This window comes from Hemibagrus wyckioides, linkage group LG11 (genome assembly GCF_019097595.1).
Source record: "Hemibagrus wyckioides isolate EC202008001 linkage group LG11, SWU_Hwy_1.0, whole genome shotgun sequence".
Taxonomy (NCBI): Eukaryota; Metazoa; Chordata; class Actinopteri; order Siluriformes; family Bagridae; genus Hemibagrus; species Hemibagrus wyckioides.
Genome location: NC_080720.1, coordinates 30475206 through 30485851, shown reverse-complemented (window position 1 = coordinate 30485851; position 10646 = coordinate 30475206). Strand labels below are relative to the sequence as shown.

The following is a 10646-nucleotide window of genomic DNA, read 5'->3' as shown; positions in this document are numbered from 1 at the left end:
TCTCTCTCTCCCCTCCCCTCTCTCTCTCTCTCTCCCCCCCTCTCTCATTCTTTTCTCTCTCTCTCTCTCTCTCTATCTCTCCCCCCCATTCTTTTCTCTCTCTCTCTCTCTCTCTCTCTCTCTCTCCCCCCCATTATTTTCTCTCTCTCTCTCTCTCTCTCTCTCTCATATTCTTTCCTCTCTCTCTCTCTCTCTCTCTCTCTCTCACTCTCTGATTCTTTCCTCCCTCTCTCACTCTCTCTCTCTGATTCTTTCCTCCCTCTCTCTCTCTCTCTCTCTCTCTCTGCCTCTCTCTCTCTCTCTCTCTCTCTCTCTCTCTCACTCTATCTCTCTCTCTCGCTCTCATTCTTTACTCCCTCTCTCCCCCCCTCTCTTTCTCTCTCACTCTCTCTCTTTTTAAAAAAGGAAAAATTCTAAGGATTTTTGATTTATGATCCAAAAATCTTTTCACTGCTAAACCGTGGATCATGAGGATTTACAGGCTTCTCCGACAAGCTGCATTTTGAAAACATCCAGAATGATTCCTCAATATTCTATGCGTCAGTCACATTGATAGGAATTCTAATTTCGTTTGGATTTGATCTTACTAAGTATAGTAACGAAGCCGAATTATTCCCGGTTCACACCTCATCATGTCGCTCCGTGCTTTTGTATTGAAATTGAACAGAGATCCAGTGACAGAACTGCTCCCATCGGTCCCATTAGGAAGCAGTGTTTTCTTCAGAGAAAGAAATATAAAAAACTGTCGAATCAGCAAACGTGTACACGTGTTCGTTGGTTCAGAAAGACCTGCATTTGAACCAGGAACCGATCCTGAGGAACTCATTTCACTGCTGAAATAAGATGGCTTGCTTTTTTTGGTACTTTCCATCTCAGCCTTACTCAAGCTGCATCTCTATGTGATGGTTGCTACAAACATGTGGTCAGAAACCGAAGGCGTGTGGGTGTTGATGTATTACACTGACCCTCTGGCACAGTTTCACTTCTCTGTGTCTGCAGAAACACTCACTCTCACTGAGTCATGTGTGTTAATGGTATGCAGAAATGCCGCAGTGTGTGTGTGTGTGTGTGCAGTGGCTTTGAGATCAGGTCAGTCCGGTTTAGCAATAATGCTGAAGCCCAAACACAAGAATGGACTGGCTTTGAGCTGCCTGGTGACACTTCCTGCGTGGAAGGCTCAGAGAAGGGTGTAGTGTCCTGTTCTGAATTTAGCGCTTTATGGTTAGTTATTTTATCTGGTAAGAAAAGACCAAAGCTGCTGATTTCATGTGTTAAATTCTGTTATTTTCCTTCATGTTGCCTATTTGTATTGTAGTTATTGTGTAAATACTAATAGGAACAAAAACACTTTCTCTTGTAGAGAATTACCCAGTGGGAACATCAGAGGTGAAGTCGGAGTCTGTGACATCCCTGCAGCCCCAGGCATCTGTGAGCTCGTTGCCGAGCAGCTCACCAGGACCGAAACGCTCAGGAACGACTGGAAACACGTTAAAGAAGTGGCTCACCAGCCCTGTGCGACGCCTCAGCCACGGCAAGGGAGACAACGCCAACGCCAAGAAACCCAACAACAAACAGCGCAAGCGAGACGGGCGCAAGAGCGTGGACCTGGGAGCTCAGCAGGAGGACAGCGCTGAGGAGGTGGGTGGAGTCAGAAGAAGGTATGGGAGGGGTTTCAGTCGAGGTTAGGGGGTGGAGGAGAGCGAAAAAATGCACGGCATGATAATCGCACATTCCGACGTCCTGGATTTCGGCATGTCGTGTAACAGGTATTTGGAATTTTAAAGCAATACAGCAGCAGCGCTATGAAGTGAGCAACAGCACATGTTGCTCTTTAATAAGTAAAAGATTGTTGTATTTTTGCAAATTGCTCTTGTATAAGAGGAATAAAACTCTTCAGGATTTACAATGAAAATGGAAAAGAAGCTGTAAGAGTAAAAAAAAAAAAACACTTCCTATTCTAAAAATATAAAAAAATACAGTGAACGGCACAGGAGGAGAACTTTTATACATTCGTTTATAGATATACTCTCAGTCATATGTGCTCTAGTGTTCAACTGAAAGATCTGGGTTTTCCTCTACAGAGAGGAAGACGAGGAACGAACAGCGGAGGAGAGGACGAGGCCGAAGACGAGCCACACACACCCCTGCCTCCCCCAATGGAGATCATTAAAGATCCCTCAGCTCAGGAGGAGAAGGTTTCAAAGCTCCTTCTATCAACCTACTTTGTTCACACATTACCATTGTTTTATTTATGTGCATATTTAATCAGTTCATTATTGAGCACTTACTTTGTCGTTTGCCCCAAAAGGAGCTAAATATATCAGCGTCCTATTGTTTGTGAACAGATAAGATCGAATTCTGAATAGATAAAATGTTGAAATGCGTACGTGTTCCGTCACATCAGGCGAAGTCAAGAGCCATAGAAATGTTTAAAAGACGTTTTGTGATTTCATCGATCTTCACGAGGCAGTGTAAGACAAGTTATCCTTTCTATTAGACCGGTTGTGTTACTTCAGATAATGAAAACATTCTGGAATGCAGCGCACTAAATATCTGGGTATAAAATCATTTTCTTTTTCCTTTGGTTTAATCATAAGGGTGCACAAACTTTTGCACTCCACTGCACATGCAGCTGTTACTGTGTTATATATGTTATAATGTCCCCCTTCGCTTTTCTTGTTACTTTAGAAAAGTCTTAAGCTAATTTGAGTATTTCTGTTTGTCAGAGTCCAGATCCTGGATCCTTTACTCCACTGGCAGCATCTGATCAAACACCCCGAGACCCCGAGACAGAGAAGAAGAACAAAGCCCTGAGAGGACGCATGTAAGAGTCTGACTGAAAACATCAGTGTGTGTGTGTGTGTTTCCCCACAAGGATAAGAATATCTAACAAATTTGGCTGGTCCGCCTATAAAAAGCTGATTGTTTACTACAGTTAATTGATTGATTGATTGATTGATTGATTGATTGATTGATTGATCGATTGATTAAAATGTTAAATGTAGGTGCAGTATTCATTGATAGCATTCATTAAGGTTCAGTATTAGCTTCATTAATACATGAATTGGGTCAATAGAAGGCTATTAATACAAGTGTGTGTGTGTGTGTGTGTGTGTGTGTGTAAATATCCTCACACGGATAGGAGTATTTGACAGATTGAATCTTTGGCTGGACCCCAAATTTTATAAAAAGCTGATTGTTTACTAAAATTAATTGATTGGTTTGTTCGTTAGATGGTTTGTTGGTTATTTGGTTGGTGGTTGGTTAGTTGGTTGGCTGGTTATTTGGTTGGTTGGTCGGTTGGTTGATGGGGTGGTTGGGTGGTTCATAGGGTGGTTGGTTGGTTGGGTGGTTGGTTGATAGGGTGGTCAGTTGGTTGGTTGGTTGATGAAGTGGTTGGTTGGTTAGTTGGTTGATGGGATTGTTGGTGGATTGGATGGTAGGTTGATTGATCGTTTGATTGATTAATTGATTGATTGACTGATTGATTGATTGAAATGTTACATGTAGGTGCAGCAAAGCATTAATTAGCCGCATTAATACATTCATTGGGTCAATAGAGTCTAATAATACAAGTGTGTGTGTGTGTAGTAAACATTTCACTATAAAGCTGTTCTCTCTACAGGTTTGTCGTTAATGAAATGGTGCACACGGAGAAGGACTATGTGAAGGACCTGGGTATAGTCGTCGAGGTGAGTGAGAAAAACAGAGCTCAGAGCTGCTGTTAGGAACTAAAATAAATCCCACACATGAGAGACACACACCTTCTGTCCCGTGTTTAAAGGGTTTCATGAAGAGGGTCGCAGAAAAAGGAGTTCCCGAGGACATGACGGGGAAAGATAAGATCGTTTTCGGGAACATTCATCAAATCTACGACTGGCACAAAGAGTGAGTCGTGTTTTACTCTTTTACAGTTTAATTTGGAACAGCTAGCTAGAAGATTAAGCTAGCGTCTATGGTCAAAGTCATTGTCATGCTAGCCATTTTCATGCTTGTGTAATAGATATTTATTGGGACTGTGAGAGTTCAAAATAAAGCTGTTGTTGCTTAGCCTTAGCTAATGTTTTCTTATTAATCATCAAGAACCAAAATTACTGTCTGATTTGAGGCATCTTTTTTTCTTTTGTAAGCTCTTTTCTCCTTTATCTTTAATGAAGTACAACCTTGAAATCTTACCAGAGTATTTTGTATTAACAGGAGTAAAGATTCTCAGTGATTTTTCCTCCTCGGATAAATCCAGCGTTCTGTTTCAGTGCTAACTCGTGTTGTTTTACAGCGTTACTGAAATGCTTTTTTTGGGTCATTTGAAGGTTTTTTCTGGGAGAACTGGAGAAATGCCTGCAAGATCATGACAAACTAGCTGAGCTTTTCATCAAACATGTGAGTACAGAGCTCGGAAAAGCTAAATAAAGCTTCTAAATAAAGCACAATAAATGCATTGAGTGCTGCATACTAGAAATGAGAGTGTCGTAACTCAGCTGTAGAGAGAGAAAGACCTAAACTGACGCTAACAAGTTTTGAACGACTCCCGGATATACGTGCAACTTAGCCGGCATTCGGTTCGGTTTGAAGTCGAAAACGCTTCGTATGCCGATGCTAATTTCTTGCAAAATTTCAATTTTTAAGGGCATTCGTATACCGAGGTTCCACTGTGTTATATTGAGTGACATATACTGGATATAAGAGTGTTGTATCTTAGCTGTAGAGGGCAAAAAATAAGTGCACCCCTGTGTTGATCACCTTAACACACAGCACGTATATTATGAATATTTGTGCCTCAAAATATTCATTATATTACACATATTGAAATAAACAGATCTTGGAAGCACAAGTGTAAAGATTTTACATGTGCACTAGCAGGAAATATACCAGTGTTATATATTATATTGCACTCTATATTACTATATTATATTATACTCGAAGAATTTTATCTACTGTACTGTGGTATAGTGTATTGTCCCTATTTTAGCTTCTATACTATATTATATTATGCTGAAAGAGAGAGATAGAGAGAGAACTTAAAGATCATCATGTCTGTGTTTTATAATTCCAGGAGAGGCGACTGCACATGTATGTGATTTACTGTCAGAACAAACCTCGCTCCGAGTTCATAGTGGCCGAATATGACACCTTCTTTGAGGTAGGAAATGTTTAAAATAAAAACTAAAAAAACAAACACTAGTTCTTAATCCCTACATGATATTATTTCACAAGTCGTGCTGTCTTTATGCGCTCCAACAGGAAGTCCAGCAGGAGATCAACTCCAGGATGTCCATCAGCGATTACCTGATCAAACCCATACAGCGGATCACCAAATATCAGCTGCTGCTCAAGGTCTGGTACAAGAAGAGGAATAAATGCTGAAGCTTGTTGTTCGATTTCTAGAGATGAACCGTGTGTGTGATATTGTTGTGTTTTGGGGGTTTTTTCAGGACTTTTTGAAATACAGCTTGAAAGCAGGCGTGGACTGTCAGGAAATAGATGTAAGACGTTTAAAGAAGCTTTTATATGCATATATCAGCATAGTGGTATAAATGAACGAGAGGAAGATTCAAACTGCTATCATTTTAAAATCTCATGATAAATAAACGGACATCTAAATATCTTTCTTTTTCTTCAAACTAAACGTGTGAATACTTTTGACTGCACTGTAAAGCCTGAACTCAGATTTGTCCTGTCTACAGAAAGCAGTTGGCTTGATGTTCCTGGTGCCCAAACGCTGTAACGATATGATGAACCTGGGCCGGTTGCAGGGCTATGAGGTGAGGCTTAAAGTGTAACCGTGTGATTTCAATTCAACACACACACCAAAACACACACACGCACACACACACACACACACGGAGAACGGTTCACACATGAGGGATCAGCTAAGGTTAAATCTGATTCGAGATCGATGCTCCTATTTTGGTGTGTTTATAAATGAAAAGAAAAGAAAAGATCTTTCTGGTGTGTTGCTCCAGGGCGTTTTCACACTTGGCCCAAATACTCAGGTCCACACCCTGGAGATCGATTCTTGGACCACATGAAGGAGCGGTTTGTTTTCATACACTGGAATTCCCTCTGATACGCAGTTGTGTATATTGTAGAGCTGGTTCATTATCACGTGGGTAAGAATGCTTTCTGTATATGGAAATGCATGGAATTTATAGTATGAAGACACACCCACCTCTGTGATTTAGACTTTATTATAATCAATGACGCTTAATGGAAGGTATGTTTGGAAATCTTATCCTGTCTGAATAGTACTCAAGATGAAAGAAGACAAGGAGGAGAAAGAGATAATAAACAACCAAAGACAAAAAAACAAGTGCTGGTGAGGAGCTCACCTGGTGTGTGGAATCCAGCAGGGTTCGTAAATCTAAAGCAAACCCGATCCCACCATTTTCCATATGGAGCAGGAATCGTTTCCCTCGACCACGCCCAGATTCAAAAGAAACAGCTTTCACACTGGAACCAAATGTACCAAAAGTGTGAAAACGCCCTAGCGTTGCTCTAAAGTGAAGTTCCAGTTAATCTCACTGACGTTTTTCTGCCATACAGATGGTTTATATCTGATATTTTTTTTGGCTAACTCTGCTAATATTGCAATGTTTAGGGAAAACTGACGGCTCAAGGGAAGCTGCTGCAGCAGGACACGTTCTTCGTGACGGAGCAAGACTCGAGCGTTCTCTCTCGCAGTAAAGAGCGGCGAGTCTTCCTCTTCGAGCAGATCGTCATCTTCAGCGAGCTTCTCCGTAAAGGATCCACCACGCCCGGATACCAGTTCAAGAAGAGCATCAAGGTATAGAATGAAGAGTCTGAGAGAACTGGTTATATGCTTGACACGACAAGTAATATAACATCTAGGCGTGTTGTTATAGGAAAATAATCAACAATGGGGTGGTGTTATTACTTACGTTATAGCAGCTCAAGAAAAAACCCTGAATTTGAAAACTTATGATTTTTAGTGCTAACACTGGAGACTCCTTCCAAAAAATGTCATTATACCACCAGATTGCTGTGGATGAGATGTTACTATAGAAACCATAAATTATTAGAACAAGTGCATTAATATAAACATGTGATTTTAATTACAGCCAACTATCGAAATAAAACTACATTAACAGCTTCTGACGTCATCATCATCAGAATCGAGAATTCATCATGTGTTTATGTTTGTTAAGGTGAGCTTCCTGAGCATGGAACCGCACGTAGAGAGCGACCCGTGTAAGTTCGTGTTAGCGTGCCGTGGCTCGTCCGAGAGGCTAATCCTACAGGCTGCTAAAATAGACATCAAGCAGGAGTGGGTACGGAGCATACGGGAACTTCTGGACATGCAGAGCAACTTCCTTACAGGTAGGACACTGGAAGTTTAAGATCAGTGGTTGGAAAAATGCCTCGCGTGTTTAAGGTATCATAGGAATATAATTTTCAGGAATAATATTCTGTTGCATGGATGTAATGGATTTGGCTACCTTCTTCATCCAGGCTTTTTTAGGCCCAGAAATAAGTTCCGCCCTCATTCAGAACACAGTGATAAGTATAACAGTGGTTGGGTCAGATAGCGGGGACAGGAAATGCATGTCCATGTATTCACCGCAGTTACACTTTAAAAATGACCACCTGCCCCTTTAATTATACCATTTCACACCGATTGATATTAGTTTCATTTTTTGTCTTTGTTCTGTTTGCAGCGCTCCAGAATCCACAAGACTATCAGAAGAAGGAATCCGGATCCTCTCACTCTCTGAGCCGCCAGGCGTCTGGCAGCAGCCGCTCCTCATCCTCGCATCCGTCCACCCCACTCAAACCCACTTCCACTTCCTCCAACAGCAGCCCCGCCCACAAGCCCAGCAAGCAACAGGAGGAGGTCAGTAAATGAAGCAAATGAGTCACGAATCATGAATCACAAAAAATTAATCATGCATCAAGAATCACGAATCATGAATCACCAATTATGAATCACGAATCATGAATCACAAATCACCTATCATGAATCTTGGATCATGAATAATGAACCATGAATCACAAATAATGAATCATGAATCACGAAATCATGAATCGCAGATCACTTATCATGCATCATGAATAATGAATTGTGAATCACAAATCAGGAATCATGAATCAAATATCATGAATCTTGACCATCTTTCCTAGTACGCATAAGTCACACAGAATTTCACAGTAATTTAGATCACACATCACAAAGCAATCATAGTATTTTATTCAGAATTCCAATCGAAAGTAATTCTATTGCAGTTCAACACATTATTCAGTTCATTTTCTTTACTTTAATGCAACCTTCATTCAAACAGGGGAGAAAAAACATGTAGCAGGAGTGAGTGCTTTCACTGTTTTCCAGAACAAAAACACACAAAAACAAACCACAATCAACTTCCTGTTTATTTATCTGGAAAACAAATAAAACAAGCGTCTGAAACGGTGCCCTGCAACCTATTCCCTACGCAGTGCATTCTGGGTATTCTGTCCCATTTACAAGGATGTTATTTCAACTCAAACCCATTGCATGATGTACGCCGTTGAATGTTATGTCCAGACACAACAGCAGGTCTGTAGTGATAGCAGCGCCTCAAGTGTGTGCACAAATCACACCAACACCATCTTTCAGAAGAGGAGTGGACACGGTTATTCTTAGCAGAGCGACTGTCCTAGTTTACCTTCTGTTCTCTCGTCTCTCTTCAGTCTGCAGTCTCTCTCTCTCTCTCTGTCTCTCTCTCTCTCTCTCTCTTTCTTCATAATGCATCTTGGCCTTGGCGTATCCTGCTTTCTAGGACTGCAATAAATCAGCCTGTCACTGAGGAGCAGACTGGAGGAGCTGCTCTGCTACAGTTTATTTTTAAAACGTCTGAGCTCGGCCCAGTCGGGTCTTCAAGAAGTGAGACATTGGGTCAAGGTCCTGATTTGTCACAAGTGGACTACATAGCCATTATATATACGTTTTAAAATGTGTATCAAGAAAGAAAAAAAGAAATCAATAAAATAGGATAATAATAATAAATAAACACACAAATAAATAAATAAATAAATAAATCAATCAATCAATCAATCAATCTAATGTGTATGTGTAAATATAAAGTATGAAAATAAATAATGAAAATAAAGAAATGAGCAATTCATAGCTAAGTCAATAAATAGCTAGTGCTATAAAAGGGGAAAAGCAGATTTCATTTCATACACACATAAATATAAAATGCTTTACAGTGTAAAGTAAAATAAATAAATAAAATAATACAACTGTAATAAAATGAAATAATAATTAATTAAAGCTAGTTCAATGCTGAAGTGTTCATGTGTGTGTGTTGACCTGCAGGACCTGGACGAGGCGGAGTGTAACGGTTTGTCGTCGGTGACGGTGACGCAGGACTACAACGCCGTGAAGGAGGATGAGATCTGCGTGGTGGTGGGTGAGAGGGTTCAAATCCTGGCCACCAATCAGCAGAACATGTGTCTGGTGTATCGACCCGCCAACAGCCAATCACCTGCTGCCGAGGGCTGGGTGCCGGGACATGTTCTATCCTCCACCCGGTAAAGCCACGCCCCCTTTCCTGCGCCAAACTCTGGAATAAACAAACCTCACCACTCACGAATCAGCCAGCATTCAGCCTTCAGTTTGATATTGGCGGCCCCTACGCCAGGGCAGGACAGCACCGGGGACACGGAAGTGGCAGTCCCGCCTGTCTCACCTGTCTCACCTGTCTCACATCTTACTGCAGTACAGCTACGAACTGGAGATGCACGCTAACTTAGACTTGGATGCATCATCACCACTGTTAATACGAGTCAAAAAAAAGAAAAGAGAATTAATAAATTATATTAATAATAATAATAATAATAATAATAATAATAATAATAATAATAATAATATGAATAAAAAGATTGTCTTGTATAGAGAGGAAGTGAAATTGTTAGTGCATTAAGTGTGGATGTTTCTGAATGTTAGTGTTCGACGTTCTCTGTTGCTCTGGAATGTACTGTTCTCTTCAAACAGCCCTCTCTCTCTCTCTCTCTCTCTCTCTCGCTCTCTCCGTCTATGCCAAGTCATTTGCACACTGTGTACTATTATTATGTTTTCCTTTTTTTTTAACAGAAAGTCTTCTCCTTATTATTTGCAGTTCATTACCAAGGTAGGGAAAAAAATAAAAAATAAAAATAAAATAAAAATAAAAATAAACCGTCTGCACTCCGCCCCCCCCCCTCCATCCGAGTTATCGCAAAGACGCCAAGTTTTGTGCAATACCACGACAGTCCCGATGCTCATCACTGTACCTTTAATGTAACTAAGAATTTTAAATGTATTATTCTGTATCATTTGAAAGTTGTACATAATATTTTTGCCATGATAGAAAACAAACCAGAGGAGACAAAAATAAAAGAAAAGAAAAGAAAAAAAAGATAGAAAACATAGCTGCTTAGCTTAAAGGATCAGATAAACGATGGGGCAGTTTGCGCTGCTGACCTCGGTCTACCGGTTATTTTTTACATTCGACGTTCTTCAGATTTAGGATCATCCAGTTCATAGCAGGCCAAAAAAGATGTTTACTGAAATTCGAGTTTCATTAACGTCAGTGTTGTTGATGGAAAGATCTTTATAATTGTCAGTTTCTGCTCTAGCAGTTTTGAGTGGCCTCATGATGCAGCTTCTT

The 10646-nt window shown here is 40.5% G+C and overlaps 1 protein-coding gene across 5 annotated transcripts in view; it reads left to right on the top strand.

Annotated features, from left to right (window-relative positions):
* The window catches only part of kalrnb (kalirin RhoGEF kinase b), a 76976-nt gene extending 66573 nt beyond the window's left edge, over positions 1-10403 (top strand). For 3 of the 5 annotated variants that reach the window (XM_058403518.1, XM_058403519.1, XM_058403521.1), the window contains 14 exons: positions 1361-1638; positions 2082-2195; positions 2727-2824; positions 3626-3692; positions 3785-3888; positions 4311-4380; positions 5054-5140; positions 5242-5334; positions 5433-5483; positions 5685-5762; positions 6599-6784; positions 7167-7338; positions 7677-7852; positions 9314-10403. In XM_058403518.1, coding sequence (XP_058259501.1) covers positions 1361-1638; positions 2082-2195; positions 2727-2824; positions 3626-3692; positions 3785-3888; positions 4311-4380; positions 5054-5140; positions 5242-5334; positions 5433-5483; positions 5685-5762; positions 6599-6784; positions 7167-7338; positions 7677-7852; positions 9314-9532 — 1793 coding nt within the window. In that variant the 3' untranslated portion in view covers positions 9533-10403. Of the gene's footprint in view, positions 1-1111; positions 1239-1360; positions 1639-2081; positions 2196-2726; positions 2825-3625; positions 3693-3784; positions 3891-4310; positions 4381-5053; positions 5141-5241; positions 5335-5432; positions 5484-5684; positions 5763-6598; positions 6785-7166; positions 7339-7676; positions 7853-9313 lie in introns of those variants that run through there. The other 2 variants (XM_058403520.1, XR_009206111.1) reach the window with 2 other exon arrangements.
* Positions 10404-10646: the final 243 nt, after the last annotated feature.